Source organism: Apodemus sylvaticus, chromosome 5, assembly GCF_947179515.1.
Source record: "Apodemus sylvaticus chromosome 5, mApoSyl1.1, whole genome shotgun sequence".
Classification (NCBI taxonomy): Eukaryota; Metazoa; Chordata; class Mammalia; order Rodentia; family Muridae; genus Apodemus; species Apodemus sylvaticus.
Genome location: NC_067476.1, coordinates 163,051,647 through 163,071,383, shown reverse-complemented (window position 1 = coordinate 163,071,383; position 19,737 = coordinate 163,051,647). Strand labels below are relative to the sequence as shown.

Below are 19,737 nucleotides of genomic sequence, written 5' to 3'. Positions count from 1 at the left end.
CCATGTACCTGCAGAAGGCAATCCTCACTCTGGAGAGAAAGCACAGACATCCCCAGTCCCTCCGTATCCTTTGTCCCAGCTTCCCAGGCTCTGGTCTGACTTCTGTTTCTGACATTTGCCTATTCTGGGTGCTTCATGTAACGAGGTTACATAATCTGTGGCCGTTTGTGTCTGGCTTTGTTCACTGAGCTTAGAATTTCTGAACCTCCCTCTTTTTTATAACTGAGTACTACTCCATTGTGTGAATGAGACAAATGTGCTACACTTACTGACTGTGGCATGCGGGTGTCATGCCCTGCGCTCAGCTTTATGAATGAGGTCAGCCAGAGAACTGTTAACCCATTCTCACTGATACTGAGAGAAGCACCACAGACAGGCAGATACGGAACTGCAAATGAACAGTGTTTCCTAGGAATAAGGGAGGCCCATGTTCAAGAGAAGACACACAGGTTAACTGGGTGGGAAGGTGGACTGCCACCATCCCCAGGGACACTCTTGGGATCTCAGCACCCAGGAGGCTTAGGATGGAGGACCACCACAAGTTCAAGATTGGCCAGGTTCTAGGCCAGCCCAGGCTGACAGTAAGATCAAAATAAATTGATGAAAATGTGGTCGGCAGAGGAGGCAGAAGAGGCTTTCCAAGAGAGGAGTTGGGATAGGAGAGGATGTAGACCCTCCCTGGCAGAGAAGCAAAGCCCCTGGGGAGGGGTTGCCCTTGCTGGGGAACAGAGTGGATCCGCCATAGGCATGAATCTGCAGTGAGCTCAAAATACAGCGTTAGCTGGAAAACATATTCTCGGGTCATGAAGTTCATAGCCAGGAGGGCAAGTTTGCAAAAGGGATCTGGCTACTATGTAAACTAGGGCGGGTCTGAGCTGAATAAGACAAAGGCTGGGGAGAAGACTTGAGGCTCACTGGGGTTCACTGAGGCCAACTCTGCGCTTTAGAGTAACAATGTATAAAAGTGAGGAGAGAGACTGACACATGACCACACAACCTGTGGCAGCTGCGGAGTGAGTGTGGCAGGCTAGGCAGGATCTAAGAGTGAGTGGGTGTCACTTGGGCATTAGATGATAAAATGTGGGTTGGGGAAGGAGAAAAAGAGGGAGGGAGAGAGGGGGAGGGAGGGAAGAAGGAAGGGAGGGAGAGAGAGGATAGAGGAGGAAGGGAGGGAGAGAGAATGGTGAGAGGAGAGAGGGAAGGAGGAGAGAGAGGGGGGGGAAAGAGAGGGGGGGAGGGAGGGTGAGGAAGGAAGGGAGGGAGAGAGAGGGAGGGAGAGAGGATAGAGGAGGAAGGGAGGAAGAGAAGGGAGAGAGGAGAGAGGGAAGGAGGAGAGAGAGAAAGAGAGAAAGAGAGGGAGAGGGAGGGAGGGAGAAAGAGAGGAAGGTAGAGGAGGAAGGGAGGTAGAGAAAAAGGAGAGAGAATAGAGGGAAGGAGGAGAGAGAGAGAAAAAGAGAGAGAGGGAGGGAGGATGGAGGGAGGGAGGGAGGATGGAGGGAGGGAGGGAGGGAAGAACCAGCAGAGTGGGGAGTGGGAACTGGAGTTACTGGGAAGAGAGAACTCCTAAAGCCTAACCCAGTTTGGAAATCAGGAGAGCGGGCTGTCTGCAAGGCCAGCCCTTAGGGTGAGGTGAGGATGCTCCAGGCTTGAACACTTTGAGCCAAAAGGAAGAAGCAGGCCATGGTTATGGGTTGCCATGGAAACGGCCCAGGAACATTCCCAGCCCTGGAGCAGAGCAGAGGCTCTGCAGGTTTAGTTTTTCTTTCTGTAGGTGCGGAGAGAAGGTGTGTGGGGGGTGGGGGTGGGGGAATGAGGCGGCCTGGAAAGCTGCCCTGGCTGTGGCGTCCCTTCCCTCCTGCTGCCCATGGCTGTTCTACACCCCAATGGCCTCTGTACTGTCCACGCAGCAGGCCCTTGAGGATGCCTGATAGTCTGAGGGGCAGGCTCTTGGGCAGTCTCTAACATTTTTGCCTCCTGTGAGTGTCAGCTGAGAGGTGGCTGCCCTTTTCCACTCTCCCCTTCTTGGCCCCTCTCTCTCTTTACTCTGACTGTTCATGTGTCCCTTAGTGGGTGCTTTAACTCCTTTGCGCCCTGATGCTTAGGATGTGGGTGGATGGAGGTAACCTGGGCTCATGGCCATCCCTGGGGGACGGTGAGGAGTGCAGGACAGTTTTGCACATGTTCCATGAAAAACTATGGCAAGTGTGGCCATGGAGGCCAGGAAGGGAAGTGTGTTCATCTGGACTCATGCCCAGGGGCTGTGCAGAAAGCAGAGAGGGCCAGGGCGCAGGACAGCAGTGGCTGTGGGGGCAGGGCACAGAGACATCCTGTCATCACAGGGTGGGCTGGGTCTGCATCGCCTCATGCCCAGGCTGTGAGCACAGTTCATTTGTAAAGATTCATATCTGCCTCCAACAAAAGAGTGTGGAGAAACGGCCTTGGTTGTTCTTCTACAGGGCTTTGAAAGCATGTTTTCATTTGTAAAATACTGCACAGTACCCGGTCACATAGATGCACCTCACAAAGTCCAGAAGCCTGCAAGCAGTTGCTAGCTGCACCAACATCTCAAAGATGCTACTCCCCAGGCACCCGTAGGCCATCATGGCCCCCACACTGGGATATAGAGTTGTGTGTGTGAGGGGGAGACAGATGTCTTTGGGGACTTAGAAAAGAGCTATCTGCTAGGTTGCCTGTCTCTTGTCTCCAGAGTGACAAGAGACCACAGATCTTGGGGACTGAGTATGAATGTCATCATGACCCCTCACAGCATGGTGTTTTCTTGCCTCCCCGGCAGAGTGCGTTGATTTCTGCACAACTGAGTTACAGAGCGTTTAGTGAGCTGGATTTATTGGTCTCAGCAGGGAAGCGGGTAAATGTATTACTCTGCAGGACCCTTGAATCCCACAGACAGATGCACAGCCTTCTGCTGGGACGCCATGTCCTGAGTTATGGCTCCTGCTGGAGGCCAGGGGAGGACCACAGGCAGTGGCATGGGGAGGACCATAGGCAGGGGCCTGGGGAGGACCATAGGCAGTGGCCTGGGGAAGACCATAGGCAGTGGACTAGGGAGGACCATAGCCAGTGGCCTGGGGAGGACCATAGGCAGTGGCCTGGAGAAGACCATAGGCCGGGGCCTAGGGAGGACCATAGGCAGGGGCCTAGGGAGGACCATAGGCAGGGGCCTGGGGAGGACTATAGGCAGTGGCCTGGGGAGGACCATAGGCAGTGACCTGGGGAAGACCATAGGCAGTGGCCTGGAGAAGACCATAGGCAGTGGCCAGGGGAGGACCATAGGCAGTGGCCTGGGGAGGACCATAGGCAGTGGCCTGGGGAGGACCATAGGCAGTGGCCTGGGGAGGACCATAGGCAGTGGCCTGGGGAGGACCATAGGCAGTGGCCTGGGGAAGACCATAGGCAGGGGCCTGGGGAGGACCATAGGCAGTGGCCTGGGGAGGACCATAGGCAGTGGCCTGGGGAGGACCATAGGCAGTGGCCTGGAGAAGATCATAGGCAGTGGCCAGGGGAGGACCATAGGCAGGGGCCTAGGGAGGACCATAGGCAGTGGCCTGGGGAGGACCATAGGCAGTGGCCTGGGGAGGACCATAGGCAGTGGCCTGGGGAAGACCATAGGCAGGGGCCTGGGGAGAACCATAGGCAGTGGCCTGGGGAGGACCATAGGCAGTGGCCTGGAGAAGACCATAGGCAGGGGCCTCGGGAGGACCATAGGCAGGGGCCTGGGGAGGACTATAGGCAGTGGCCTGGGGAGGACCATACGCAGTGGCGTGGGCAAGACCATAGGCAGGGACCTGGGGAAGACCATAGGCAGTGGCCTGGAGAAGACCATAGGCAGTGGCCAGGGGAGGACCATAGGCAGGGGCCTGGGGAGGACCATAGGCAGTGGTCTGGGGAGGACCATAGGCAGTGGCCTGGGGAGGACCATAGGCAGGGGCCTGGGGAGGATCATAGGCAGGGGCCTGGGGAGGACCACAAACAGGACACATTTTTCTCCAGACCCTGCAGTTTTGCAGGTCGATTGCTGAGCACAGTGCCTGGATCCTATAAGGGAGGCTGCCTGTGTCTCACTCAGCCTTGAGGGAGAACTCAGAGGATGTTCCACATTCATCTGCAGTCCCCCACAGTCCTTGCTAAGGGCCCACCAGGCTCTGTCCCCTCTAGACTAGGGGCAAGGCTAATGGTCAGCCAGTGTGGACCACAGGGCTCCGGATCCCTGGCACTAGCCTATACCTTGTCCTGGAACTTTTCATTTGGAGTGTTTTTACTAGGCCTCCAAAGTCACATGGTTAGAAGCACTCTGTCTAGTGACACAAAATCAAGAAGGCCTGGGGTGGAAACCAAAGGGCTGAGAAGTCCAGGCTGACGAACCGTCGTCACAGCCATGGAGAGGCACACCCGGCCCTACCGCGGAACCTCCAGGTTTGGTGGGAAGAAACTGAGTCCTGGCAACTTCTCACACGGAAGTTCCTAGAGATGCTCAGATGATGATCCTGGCCCAATAACCTTGGCTCCAGGTGTTACTTGGAAGGTTCCAGAATCGGGGGAAGTGCTGGATTTCCAGGGCATTCCTGGAGGGGATCTCTGCTTGCCTTTTGGGATTACTGTAGCAAAGTGTCCCTGACTGGGGTTTGCACAAGTATTTATGCTCACAGCCACCGTTGCCGGATGAATAGGTCGCTCTTCCTCCTGAGGCCCCAGAAACTTTTCAGTTGCTAGAGGTAGTCTCCAGGTCCAAGGGCTCCTGGCTCCTGGCCACACCCCTTCAAACTCTGCTGACCTAAGTCGGCACTGCTGAGTCAGTTTCCTCTTCCCTTCTTGCATTTGCCCTGACTAGCAATGTGTGCAAAGCTGAGCCCCTGTTCTTAAAGTAGGTGGTGCTCTTCCGTCCTGTGAGGGACCTGAGTTTGGGGGTCCAGCCCATTGTTTATGGGGACGATGTGGACTTTGGGGCAGGTCAGGGCTTGATACTGACAGCAGTGACTGAGCACAGGAGGCTGTGACCTTTGTGAAACATGTGCCTGGGTGGCCTGGGTAGGTTCAGAGGCCAGGCTGGGCTCTGAGCTCAGATCCAGCCTGAATCTGGCGGTAACCTCTCTGGTACACGGCTGGCTGCTCTATCTCCTCTTCAGGTCTTAGGTTCTTTTTTTGGAAGCTAGAGCTGAAGGTGCTTCGAGTCTTAGTTCAGAGAAGATTGATATGGACTCTGACTTCAACGCCATTCCAGTGGGTACCACAGGGCCAGCGAGGCCACGCCTCCTCCTTGTGCTGTGAATGGTAAGATGGTGGCCAGCGCCCCCTGCTGGCCCTTCCTTCTCCCACTCGGTGAAGTCCAAGGCTACAAGGATGACCGTAATCTCCCGGGCACTCTTCTGAGTGTGGCTAAGCCTTTGCCCCACTGCAAAGCCAGACTACCAGCAATGGTAGTGCTCACAGCCACCCCCACACCCCGGGAAGGGAGCCACACCCGTGCTGGCCTGGGTGCTAGTCAGAGATTGAGAAGGAAGCCGATTTTCCAGAGCTTTCTCTGGAGGCCTCCGCAGTCCTCCACCCCTTACTGAAGAAAGACTTGGATTTTTCCCTGTGAGCAGAGCCAGGCAAGCCAAATGAGCCATCTTTTCTCTGGGCTCAGCGATGTGGCCTGCCTCTCACCTGGAGGGTGACGGCGCCTCCTTTCTGAACGCACTGGCAAGTAGCGGGAGAGCACGGAGGACTCCAGGCTCCGCTCTTCCTTGGAACCCGTGTACCACGCTGCCACACGCCTTAAAGGATTAATTTCACAAGCCTTAAATTGCAGTTTAATTTGAAAACTAATTCAGCCCCATAATTGGCTTTCTGCTCAAATCACTGAGGCTAAAGATTTAAATTCTTAATATTCAGATGACTTTCAAGTATCTGGTGCCATCTGTGCACCAGGCCGTGGCATTAATCTAAGGGGACTTCCACCGGCGCAGAAATGAAATAAATAAATATGGGGGCTTGCTAATAGAATAATCTATTCAAGCCAGAGCCCTGCCTTGTACAGATGAGCATTTCTCTCACTCCCGACTTGTAGATTCTTCTGCTATTTAATATTTTCTATGTGACATCAATTTCAGAATTCATAGTGTGTGTGTGGGGGTGTCTCCACACTGCTGCAAGGGGTCCGGGTGTGCAGTGAGTTAAGACAGCCAACTGTGAGGTCGGGACGCAGCCTTGCTCGGGCCATTTGAGAAGCGATGCTGTGAGCTGACTGTGGGGTTTCTGGTCAGAGGCGTGGCAGAGGTTCTGTCGCCAAGCCAGGGGTGCTCCAGAAAGGATATGGGGCCTGGGGAGAGGGCACAGCGGGTAAAGAGCTTCCTGTACAAGTACGAGGACCCGAGCTTGAAACCCTGGTGTCCACATGGAAGTCGGACGCAGTGACGCTGTAATCCCAGCATGGGAAGCTGGGAGTGGAGACAGGAGAATGGACCCCACCCCCACCCCAGGAGCTTGCAGGATAGCTACCCTGGTGGACAGAGCTTATTGTGGAGGTCCTCTGACTGCCACACTCACACTTTAGCAAGCACACATGTGCATACATGACCAAGAACACACATACACATGTATATGAGCACATGCATATTGCACATATATATCTCTTTTTTAAAGGTGACGTGTGTGAGGGCTCGAGAGATGGCTCAGTGGTTAAGAGCACTGACTGCTCTTCCAAAGGTCCTGAGTTCAAATCCCAGCAACCACATGGTGGCTCACAACCATCTGTAAAAACACCCTTCTTCTGGTACGGCAGAAGACAGCTACAGTGTACTTAGATATAATAATAAGTGAAATAAATCTTTAAAAAAAAAAAAAGAAAGGAAAGACTCCTGAAACCAAGTCTAGACAAGTCTAGATGCCTTCCCCTAAAAAGAAAAAAAAGGTGATGTGTGTGTGGCCAGGGTGATTCTGGGGAAGGGAGCCAAGTTAACAGGGTGCTGTCCTAGGTGAGACCCTGAACCCTACCTAGTGTGCCATCTGTCATGATTGAGTGTGAACTGACCCCCAGGCCTGGGTGAGACCTGAACCCTAGCGTGTCATCTGTCATGGTTGAGTGTGAACCCCTGAGGTGCCTGCATTTGCACCCTTGGTCCCTGCTTGGTTGTGCTATTTGAGAGGTCGTGGAAACTTTCAGAGGCAGAGCCTGTCTGGGGGGACGTGAGTCACAGAGGGAGGCTTCTTGATATTTGATAGTCTGAGACACCCTCCTCATCCTGCTTCCTCTCTGGTCTCTGCCTCCTGCCAAAGAGATGCGAGCAGTCCTAGCTGTACGCTCTCGCTGCCACAGAGCCACATGGCACGTGCTTCCTCTCAACAATGGACTGACCCTCCAACTGTGAGTCGAGGTAACGTTTCCTTTACTAAGTCACGTTTGCCTCAGCACTGAGGAAGGCCACTAACACCCCTCCCAGGCCCAAATGTTGCTGTAACTCATTCCCAGCCTGTGTGTGTGTGTGTGTGTGTGTGTGTGTGTCTCCACAAAGTCTCTCATCCGAGGGGGAAGAAGGCTGTAGCAGTCCATTGAGTGGTGAGGGTAAGGACTCCTGATGTAGGCTCTCTAAGGACTGCTGGCACACGGCAGGAACTTCAGCTGCCTTTTAAATGTATCTTCCTACATTTCTGAATTGATGTTAAATTTAACAAAAGCGACTTGTCGAGGTTTGGGAAATGGTGCGGATGCTCTTCCCCAGCCCCCCTCATCCACAAAGCAGGTGGTTTTATTTCCGTTTTTATCAGCATGTAAGATGAAAAGCTCGCTCTAGGCCACACCAGGGTCGCATGGTTGGTAAACCTGGATGAGCAGAGCCCTTGAGTTCCACACAGAACTGTGTCCGGAGCATTATCCCATCCCCAGGAGGACATTGTGAGGGAAGGGGGAGAAAACTCAGACACCGTCCATCCCAATACCCACACCTACAGCTGTCACAACAGGGACACAGACAAGGACTGTGGGCTGTGCGGGAGAGTAATTCTCAGTGCACCTCTGAGAACAATCTAATTAGAGGCAGACAGAGACGCAAGCGGTCACCGCAGAGGGTGCACAGATGGCGAGAGACACGGGACAAGATGCTGCATGTCACTTGTCATTAGGGAAGCACACTCTCCGACTGTAGCGAACATCTCTGTGCACCCCGCCCACAGCTGCGCACAGAGGCTGGCAATGCAGAGATGCCTGCTGTTAACCTGCCACGGCGCAGGGGCAGCTCCTAGAGGAAGGGAAGGGCACTGCCCACAAATGCTATCCCTGGATCCCAGTGTCCTCTAAAGACCCTTGCCTTACAGAAAGGGCAGGTCCTTGGCTGTCGGGAGGGGGTGACAATGTGCTATGTTTTGCTAGGAAGGACTCCAAAAGTCTTGGGCCGAGGCAGATCTGCTCACAGAGAGGCCATCAGATCAGATATTCTCACCTTGCCAACAGATCCATTCCCTGGTGGGCTTCTAGCTGGAAGGCTTAGTTATTAGTATTGGTGGTGGGAACCAGCGGTGGGGTCTGACTGGAGGAAGTATGTCACTGGGGTGTGTATTTGAGGGGTATATTTTGTTCCTGGCTACTCTGCTTGCAATCTTGACTGCAGCTGCTGCGACGGTTCCTCTGCCTCACTCTTTTGGTATGAGATTCCAGCCTCCCCTCAGACTCACAGCCGTGGAGTCAGCCAACTATGGGCTGAACTCCCCGAAATGCTGAACCCTAGTAAAGCTCTCCTCCATACAAGATGACTGTGCCAGGGACCGTGTCACAGAGCTGGGAGCTAACACACTGTACAAGCTGTCACACCTCCTGTGGACCTTTATCCCAGAGATACGAAGCTGCGTTCCCAAACAGTCTACCTATGTGTTTCCTCTTAGCAGCTTTATTTTGATGGTCTCAAGCTTGGAAGCACTTTTCAGATGATAGCTAGTCAGCAACTGTGGCATGTCTGTGGCTTATACCACGGACCTCCGCTCTGGGATTTATACGATGGCCTGGATGAACCTCCAGGGTCTCATGCTGAGTGCAAGGGCCCACCCCAGAGGTTCTGTGGTTCTGTCTACACAGAGAAAAGAACATGACAGGGCTTGCCAGGATGAGGGCGAGGTGGGCTAAGGGCTGTGGCTACAAAAGAGTGGTGGGAGGGGTTCCCTGGGGGTCTGTAGTCTTTCCTATCCCCATTGCTCTGACTGATGGATAGCTGACAGGAAGGGACTTGGGGAAGAGGTGTTAATTTCAGCTCACAGTTGCAGGATATGTGGTGGAGGGAGGGGCAGACGTGGAAGCTCTGTGAGCAAGGAGTGCAGCTGCAACTTCTGGCTTTCCCCAGGTTTCATGACACAGGAAGCAGGGAGCAGGCAGGAAGTGGGATTGGATTATCAAAGGCCTATTCCCAGTGATCCACCTCCTATACCTGGTTCCATACCTATCCCAAAAGTTCCTCGAGCCCATGGTGGGCATTTATATCACCACATATATCTTTATAGATATTTTGTGTCTTGATGACTGGGGTTACAGAGCCACATGGGTGCACAGAAACAGACACCTAGACACAAACACCTACACAAACAGACACACACACATGCATAGGCTCACACACAAACATAGACATACATAGATATACACATGCAGACACAAACACCTACACAAACAGTCATACACAAACATACATGTGTAGGCTCATACACAAACACCTACACAGATACACACATGCATGCATAGGGTCACACACAAATATAGACATACACAGATATACACACACAGATACATACAGATATGCACACACAGACACCTACATACACATAAACATACATGTATAGACTCATATACAAGCATAGATATATACATGCATAGGCTCACACACAAACACAGACACAGAAATATACACACACAGACACAAACACCTAGAAATTGACAGACAGATGTAAGCACGAAGACACATAGGTATACATACACAGATACACACACATAAGTGAATGCGGGTGATACTGGACAGTCCTTAACATGGCTGTGGTTGAACTGATGCTATCTCCTGAGCATGGCCCACGTGCTGGGCTGGAGGAGTCTCCTGTGGGAGCCAGGTGAAGGGTGGAGGTGGCTGCATTTCTTCTCATAGCTACATGTGAATATATATATTTTTGCAATGAGCCCATAATTTAGACAAAGACATTTCTAGTAAACTCTACAATGGAGGAAACTGAGGGGACCCCAGGTTGCTTGTGGGACCCCAGGCTGCTCAAGAGCGGCCCTGAGAGAACTCCACCCTTCAACGTTCTCTGCCAGCTTAGTCAATATTTAATCTTTTCCCGTTTGTTTTCCATTAGGACGCATATCTGAAACCTCTCATTAGCCCGTCCTTCCAGAGAATAATGACTAATTTCTGACAGTAGCTTTCCTTTCTCCCACAAAGACCCTTCCATTATTGTAATTTACTGACAGAGGAGGAGAAATTGCAGACAATTTCCAGGGCCCAGGGACTGTGCTGCAGGAAGGGACACCAAGTCCTCGCCCTTGGCTGGGGTCTGGGGAGGAAGGAGGCGCCGGGTTAACGTGACATCATCTGGCTTCATATCCCACAGTTGGTCTGAATTTGTGACTCCTCCAGGGACCAGAGATGGGCAGATTTTGTAGTTCCAGGAACCCTGAAAGTCACTCAGAACTCATGCTCAGACTTTGGATAGCTTGCTGTGAGGAGCCTGAGAGCAGGGTTCAGATCTGTGGAGGCTTCTGTTGTTTGCCTGGTTCTGGGAAGGACCCACTGTTTGCATGTGCAAGCTCAGCGGCTTATGGGGATTTCTGAGAGGTGCTGAGAAATGCTGCTTCCGTTGCCTTAATGACTCAATGCCAGCTATACATGCTGTTATTTATTTATTTATTTATTTATTTATTTATTTATTTATTTATTTTCTGTTTGCTTTTTAGATGAAGGTTTGGGAAGCCTGGTTTGTGAGAGGGAAGGCCAGGAGAATTTCAGGCCCATTAGCTAAGCCCCAGGTCCTGGATGAGAGGCCACCTGCCTCTGTACTAATGAGAACAGACCCCAGCTGAGCTGAGCCTTCCCTCCAGTCCCTCCAAGATGTGCCCTTGGCTGCCCTCATCCGGTTTCTTGTTCGGTTTCCAGTAGCTAATTCACCCGCCCACCGCCTGCCCCTGCCCCTTGGGGGACTGCCTTGGGATGAGCTGCCTAAGGTTCCACAGAAATAATGCTACATCCCGTTCTCTCCGGTGACACTGAGCTCACCATCCTGAAAGACAATCATTCGAAAATGCAATTGTCTTGTTGAAGCGGCAGTCCCCAGAGACGGGGCGATGACAACCTCTGCCAACGGGGGAGAGCGTGATAAATGTTTGCCCTCCTGCCCTAGTCAAGGAGAGAGAGGCTGACCCCTCTTGGGGGCCGTGGAGTCTGGGGAGCAGGGAGCTCCTTGGAAGACAGCCTGCCCTGGCTCTGTTTGCTCTGGATTTCTGAGGGAAACAAAGGCCTCTGTTTTGTCCAGTACTGTGCAGAGCTCAGAATCGCTACTGGATCTCCAGGGCTGGGCCTGGCAGAGAAGGTGCAGGAAACTAGGTAGAAAATGAGGGGAAAGTAATGGGAAAACCTTGTAATGCGTCTGAGAGTTGCTCAGGGCATATCTGCGTAGAGTATCTTGCTGTCTGTCTGAACTTCAAGGTTACCTGGGTATCATGAGTTTTTAAAATGTCTATACCTGGTATCTTCAGCAGAGGCTTCTGTGATCTCATCCATCCTACCCTTCCCGGGGTAAGGCTTGTCCAGTGAGGTCCTCTCACCCCTCATCATAGGATACAGCTCAGTAGGATCACCTAGGGGTCTGTTAATCCTAGGCTGACATCTCCCAAAGAGACCAAGCTGGGGGGCCTATCAGACCAGGGTCTGGCTAGCCCTCTGTGGTCCTGTGTAGGCCTCCAGCAGGGTTGGGAATGTCGTGACCCTGCTGTGTTGTGATCCCCATACACAGCTGCCTGGGTCCACAGTGCCCTCACTGCTAAATGGTGACTGGTCCATTTGCCTATCGGGACTGTGGAATGCAGGGATGTTGAAATTTGACTTGTACTGAGGGCCCTGGCACATGGTAAAGCCATATGTCCTCTGGGTCTGTGGGAAGACAGGCTCTTGGGTCAGTTCTCAGGGGATCAGAGGCCCTGACACGGAGGCTCACTTCCTGGGTTGGGAGAAGGGTTTGGCTTGTTTGGTGGGCCATGGTCTCTGGCCTGGTTTCCTGACTTGGGTTGGCACTTCGTCTTCCTTTCCCACGTTCTCTTCCAACCCATGTTCCCCTCTCCTATGCTCCATCCCTAGTCCAATGTTTCCATAAAGACAAAGATAAGACCCAGAGCCAAAGCAAAATCTCCTGCTCTAACAATCTAAGCCTAACACTCGGTGCCTGACCCAGGGTACAGGCATTTAGAGTGACTCCTAATGGCTCCTGGGCCTTACCCTAAATGGCCAGTCTCATGGAGGACAAGCGATGTCGAACAATGTACTACTTTAAGCGGAGGTAGCTCAGTTGGCAATATGTTTGCCTTGCAAATATGAGGACCTATGTTTTGACTTAAAGAAGCCATGCAAAAAAGCCAGGCACAATGGCACATGCTTACAAACCCAGAGCTGGAACGGCAAAGACAGGGAAACCCTGGGGCTTGCTGGCCTGCCAGTCTAGTCTATGCAGAGAGTTCTAGACTAGTGAGACCCTGTCTCAAGAAACAGGGTGACTGAGCAATGCTCAAGCTTAACCTCTGACCTCCACATGCACACATTTACATGTGCACTAACACCCGTACACTGACACATGTGCAATCACATACATGCACTCAAACATGTGAACTCACATATGAACTCAAACATGTGCACTGACATGTGCACCCTCACACGTATACTCACACATGTGTACTCTTACACATATACTCATACATGTGTACTCTTATATATATACACACATGTGCACTCACAGATGTGCACTGACACGTGTGTGCTCACACATGTGCCTTCTACAGTCCCACTCATTCCCCCGAAAACATAGTGAACCATCCTCCTGTTTTCTATTCAGATATGACCCCATGACCAATGGCCAGGTAATGTCTCATAATTGCTATAAAATATCTCCCTCTCAGGAGTCTGTCCATTCATTCACTGTCTTTCTGTCCTCAATGTTTATTCTTCCTTAAATTTCATATCTGCAGAGAGACTCTTATAATCATCACCTGTCAATAAAAAAGCTTATGGCCAATGATCTGAGACAGGATTAGAAGGTGGGACGTCTGGCAGGGACAGAGGGAATTCTGGGAGAGAGTGAAAGGAGAGAGACAGATTCGTCTTAGGAACAATGAGGAGACAGATGTAATCCGGTGGGTAGCTGAACCCAGGTTGGAATAAAAGGGGTAATAAGTTAAGAGCAAGTCAAAGAACAAGCTAAAAGTTACCTCGTAGGCATTTATTAATAAATAATTAGTCTCAGAGTCATTACTGCTGGGAATTAAGTGGTTGGGAAGAAAAAAACCTAGATTTTACACATATCAATTCTAGTCTCGTTAAAGGCGTTGCTCCCTTGCCCACTGTCTTTGGCATGGCAGCCCCTTCTCTTCTCCTTCTGCTCCATCACTCTGCTCCCTGTTGCTACAGTGCCTGCTCTCTACAGCGTCTCTGTACCCTGAAGTGTGTGAGAATGGCGGTTATAAAGGCTTGGGCGGCTGTGTTGTGTGTTAACAGTCCCAGCCCCACGTCCTGCAGAGTACATGGGGTCCACAGGAAGCAGATGCTGACACGTCTTACCTGGCTTGGAGCCCTCGTCCACAGAGCCGTTGTAGACCTGGTTGATGAACTCTGGACGGTTGTCATTCATGTCGATGACATAGATGTACAGATCAATAGGATTCTCCACCTTGTTACCGTTCATATCCACCGCGTGGGCTCGGAGCTGCAGGGCAACGGACACGCACGTCAGAGCTGCAGCCACATTCAGCAGTGTGCTTGTCACTGGAGAGGGTGGTTACCTGGGGACTCACAGCTCTGGGGTAGCACAATAGCTCCCTGCTCCCTGGGGAAAGAGGCAGGGGAAACCTGGGCAGGGCTCAGGTGGGATTGAGATACCCAGAAACTTCTGTGAGCCTTAGCTCTCCCCTCTGTGCACATGGAGTCATGTTGGCAGAAACACGATGGCATCCTCTGTGATGCCAAGGTCACTCAGGGCCCCACGGTCTGACGTCTTCACATGCCTGGGCTGGACAGCTGCCCTGCAGACAAGACTTTACATTTTCTCATGGTGTACAGCGAGGCCACTGTGATTCGTGGAGCTGTGGGACTTAGCTGCCTGCTCCTGAGAGGTTGACTGAGGGGAGGGCCTGGGGAGAGATCTTCATGGGGTGCATACAGATGGAGGGTGTGTGAGGCTTCAGAGCTGGGTGTCAAGGAGGGGCAGAGGGAGGGCCAAGCTGGCCAGGACCCCTGGGGACCAGCTGCCGTCCTTTTGGGCTCAGATGCCTGTTCACCCTCGGGAAGGGTTTTTGCCCCTGCTTCAGCTATGCCTGCAGTTCTGAGCTTTCTCATAGAGCGGAGGACGAGCACAAGAGGCCCTTCTGGCTTCCTCCAGACTGTTCTTGACCCTGAGTGGCTGTAGATGCGCACAGAGGGGCCTGTCTTCCCTCCCTTAAGTGGCTGAAGTAACTGTGGTGGGAGCTCCAGCTTGGGCAACAGCAAGCGGCGAGCCCTGCGGGTTTTCATGCCTGGTTTCTGCAGAAGTGATGCCATCCTAGTACCTTGTCCCTGGTGGACAGAAGACCTGGCAGTCACAGGAGCCCTGTGCTCACCTTGTGCTAGTTAATTTGTATGCTTTTTGGTCTCATTACTTTGACATTCTTGATGCCTTCCGGAACTGAGGCCGCCCTCTACATAATGGCAGGAGTAAAATTCTATGCTTGTGCTGTACACGGGACAAGTGGGGGGTTGGTGGGGCAGCAGAATGGGCTGCGCACTGGCTACCACAGGCGAGAGGTAATAAGCCTGAAGACTTTGAGCCTGCAGACTCCTCCGGTGAGAAGATGAAGGGAGATACAGAAGAAGGCAGGCTGCGAAGCCCCAGCTACAGCTGGTCCCCTGCCTGGGATACCCTGCCATCAGCTGCCACATCCCAGAAGCATGAAAGCAATTTTGGGGATGCCCCGAGGCTCAGGGCAGATAGAATATTCCAGTGGGAAATCAGAGGGCTTGACAGGGCCTCCAGTCAAGGCCCCAGGGAGGGGAGGAAGCAGAACATGGATACTCCTCCAGCAGGGGACTTTCTCTTTTAGACCACGATAATTAAAAAACGAGTCTGTCTAATCTTGGAAGAAGTGAGTTTAATCAGTGAGCGGCTTCTTCCTGTGGGCATGAGGAAGCGAAGTGCTCTGATACAGGGCTGTCTCCGGGTGATCTGCCGCCAGGGAAAGAGGCAGGGGAGTAGATAGGTTAGACTATTGTCTTTCTCCCAATCTTCAGTCCCACACCTGGTTGAGCTCCCCTCTAGACTTGGGCATAGATGTCTCTAAAGAGCATATTCTAGAAGCGCTGTGTGCACGATGAGGCAGGCTGGAGGACCGGGGGTGGGTTGGGGTGGGGATGGGGTGGGGATGAGGGTAGGGTGTGGGATGGGGGATAGGGTCAGGGGTCAGGGAGGAGGTGCAGAGAGAGGATGGGGTGTGGTCTGAAAGAGTGTTCCTTGTCAGGGTGAGTGTGAGAAAGAAGGGAACACAGCTATCTGTCAAGTGTTACCTGCCAGCCCCCAAATGAAGTTTGGTACAGAGACCAGATCCATCTCTGTGTCCTCCAGTTGTTCAGTCTGTGAATAAAATCATCTTCCTGCTCAAAAAGGACTCAGTCTCTTTCCAACTCTGCTCCTGAGGGAATCTCTCCACCCAAGCTAACAAGACAATTTGCTTCCTCACTTCCTTGTCCTGACCTTGGCCTCTACCACTTGAGAAGCAAAATGAGGATACTCAGACTGTGTTTCCTGGGTCACCCAGGGAGACGCTGTTGGCACCAACTGCCTGTGTCTGACTCTGGAAATCTGGAGACCCGATCTTCTCAAGGGTGTGGGGCCATGAAAGATTCAATTGTTCCCCAGCTTAGAACTGCGTGTTCCCCAAAACTTGGGCCATGCTTACGCCAGTCATTTCTGTTTTCCCAGCATCCAACACAGGGCCACATACAACACATACTGAATACTCAAGAAGTGAACCTTGTATGGAAGGATGGTTGTGTGGTTAGGATGGGTAAGTAGGTGGATGATGGATGCCTAGGTGGTGTGTAGGAGCTGGGTGGGTGGGTGGGTAAACAGCTGGACAGGTGGGTACATAAACAGATGGCTGTGTGGGTAGGTAAACAGATGGGCTGGAGCATGGATGGATAGGTAGACAGGTGGACAGGCAGACTGGTGGATGGGCAGATGGTGGATAGGCAGATAGTATATGAGAAGGTGTCTAGATATGCATTTGGACGGGTACATGGATTCGTGGGGGACGAGTGGACAGGAAGGTGTTTGTAAGTGTGAGTGGATGAACACGCCAATGAGAAATGAAGTCTGCAGAAAAGGGGTGTGTCTGGCCAAATCATGCTTTTTCTTGAAGTTTCTGTGAAGAGGGACAGCTGGAGAGATACTAACAAGGACTGTGAGCCTAACTGCGGTCACTCTTGTGTCTCTGCTCATCACAGAAGCCATGGGATGTGCAGGAGCTCCTGGTCTGTGAACTATAAAACAGTTACTTAGGACCCTGTAATTGTCTCAGGGCAGGAGACTCGTGGCTCAGAAGAGACAAACTACATTCCTGAGGTTGCTTCCCCAGTCCTTCAGCACAGCACCCTGCTCCTCAGGGCTTTGTTCAGACAACCAGTGATAGACTCAGTCTCCTGTAATCCCCCCTTTACATAAACCGGCAGTGAGAGGCCTCAGGGACAAGCTCTGTCCTTGCCAGAGGATACAGTGTGGGCAACCCCACAAGTCCTTGTGCACGTGGGGCCTCCTTGGGAGGCAGGAGATGGATGATCAATCCTGAACAAATGGCCTTCAGACAGAGGAGTACCGGGGTTAGCTCGCAATCAGCACAGAGCCGAAGCAAGAGGCCACAGCAATTAACACGACAGTATGGGGCAGAGATGAGAATTTCGCCTTTGTTCTCAGGTGATTGTCATCGGCTCTTGGCATTTAGCCACAGAAACACACAACACCCCGAACACACCCACTTTTGCTCTCTTCACCTGATAGGACTTTGATCTTTATAACCATACACAGCTGAGATCTCTTCATGCAGAGAGGCCTGAGTCCAGGGAGGGTTCAGTAAGTTGCCTGAGGTAAAGTGCTGAGCATGGCCCTTACAGACGCTGGAGCTGAGCCCAGAGCCCAGAGCCCAGAGCCCAGAGCCCAGAGCCCAGGGGATCACATCAGGGAGGGGAAGAGGAGGGGGAGGAGAGGGGGAGGAAGGGGGGAAGGGAAGAGAGAGGGAGAGGGGGAGGGGAAGGGGAGGGGAAGAGAGAGGGAGAAGAGGAGGGAGGGGGAGAGGGAGAGGGAGAAGGAGAAGGGGGAGATGAGGGAGAGGGAGGAGGAGAGGAGGGGGAGGAAAAGGGGGAGGGGTAGGGGTAGGGAGGAACTTGGCTGGCTCCCTCATGTGCAAGGCTAGTGGGGCTGAGCCCTCACTGCCTCTTTCCTCACAATTCCACCTTTCTGAGAGGCTCTTGCCTTAGAGGCTCTCAGAGAGATAGCATATGAATGAGAGGCAGAAGATCTAACCCGTGAAGGGACAGGCGATGCTGAGTTAAGTCCACTCTGGCCTGCAAGCTCTGAGGTGGAGCTTAGCAGTAACCACACTTTGACCAGCCTGCAGGTGGACGCCAGAGTCCTCCTCCTGTGGGAGGGCCCTAAACTGTGCCTTGCTGCCAACAAGCTGCCAGTGTGGAAGGGTGGACAGTCTTCAGACCACCTGTTTGTTTGCTTGCTCTGTTCCACATATGGATACGTACATGGTAAGAGGCTCTTTCCTCCCGGTCCATGGGCCGAGTGACATACATCCGGCCAGACATGGAGTCAATGTTGAAGACCTCCATGGGGGGCTGGTCTGCACCCACGCCTGTGATGCTGTAGCGGATGGGGATGTCATTGTCTTTGTCCGACCTGATCTGAAAGGCACAAGAAGGGAGACATGAGCTACAGTGGTGGCCGGCACACCCTGACCTGAATGGCTCATGCTCGACCACATTCTCAGAGCTCCATGGGTCACAGCTAGGACAACTCAGCCACGTCTCTCCACAGCTACGCACACTTTCATCCCTTTAACAAAGCAACCAGTCATTCAGCCTAGGGAATTCACTTCCCTTTTGTGCTCAAACACATCCTAGGGGAAAGAGCCAATCCAGTCTGAACAGGTTTTAGGTGTGTGTACAGTAAGGCAACCTGTGTCCTAGAGTGATCTTTTAGACAAAAAAAAAAAAAAAAAAAAAATCCCCATTTACCATCTAATGCCTATGCATGACTAGGCATGCATATGATTAAAATACCCCATGCCTGCACAAAAGGCCTGCTTCCATATGTCAGTCTAAAGTTTATCAGAGCAGAAAACCATGCCTCATCTCTACAACCAACTTCTCTTCCTCAAGGGCTCAAAAATGAGCTTCCAGGAATACATGGGCTCTCGAGGACAATGGCCCAGGCTTGACGTTCCCTGTACAGGGCTACTTTGCGTTTTCTCTTCTAAATAAAACTCCTTGCTATGCTGATATTTACGTTTAGTTCTTCAATCCTCTGAAGATGCCAAGAATCAGGGATACGACGGGCTCAGACAGCAACCAGTAGTAACAGAAGAGCAGTCAGCAGACAGGGAGTTACTGGGTACCTCCAATCTCATGCCCAGTGGCTCATCAGGTGACAGGATGGTACGAGGTACAATAGCTCGAGATTGTTTTTATTATATTAGATTGTTTTATTTTGAGCCATGGGTTCCATGTAGCTCAGGTTAGCTTCATACTTGTTACATATCTGAGAATGACTTTGAATCCCTGATTTTCCTTTACCTTCCAGGTCCTGGGGTAACAGGCAGGCACTATTAAGTCCAATTTACACAGTGCTGGGAATCCAGGGCTTCATGCATGCTAGGCAAACCACTCCACCAACTGAACCTCATCCCCAGCCCAGCCCTCAGTATTTCAAGTTCATGCTGAGCTACCGAGTAGTAGGCCAGGGCACAGAGACACCAGCAGGAGGCATAGTGGCAGAGGGAAGTCCCTATCCACACAACACACCCAGGATCTGCTGGGTGGGGCACTTCTTTGCATGAGAGAAAGGAGTCCCAGTGGAGGTACGGGAGAAGTCAGAGAACACATTTTCTTTCCAGTTTTATTGGTGCACCAAACTGCAAGGTGGCTCCAGAACCCCTCCCCCAATTCCTAAAAAAAATCAGCTGATGGAGAATATCTTTCTTTTCTTTCATCATTTTTAATGATAATTGGATTTAAAAAATGTAATTAAGACTTTTAAAGCAGGAGCGGGGCTGTCTCTGACTCTGTTGCCTGCCTTAGGTTCCCTTTCCCCTACCTGGGCTGCCTCAATAGAAGACTTGTCTAATCTTACTGCAACTTGATATGCCAAGGATGGTTGATATCCATGAAAGACTTTTGCTTTTCTGAGGAGAAAGGGAGAGATGGATGGAGGGAAGGGAGGTGAGAGGGAGGGGAAGCTTTGATCAGGTATATAAAGTAAATACTC

At 52.0% G+C, this 19,737-nt stretch overlaps 1 protein-coding gene across 1 annotated transcript in view; it reads right to left on the bottom strand.

Moving 5' to 3' along the window:
- Cdh4 (cadherin 4) overlaps window positions 1-19,737 on the bottom strand; it is a 478,659-nt gene that overhangs the window by 41,512 nt on the left and 417,410 nt on the right. The window contains exons 5-6 of the mRNA XM_052184496.1: window positions 18,000-18,155; window positions 13,785-13,929 (exon numbers count right to left, since the gene is read on the bottom strand). Of these exons, the coding sequence (XP_052040456.1) occupies window positions 13,785-13,929; window positions 18,000-18,155 (301 nt within the window). The remainder of the gene's footprint in view (window positions 1-13,784; window positions 13,930-17,999; window positions 18,156-19,737) is intronic.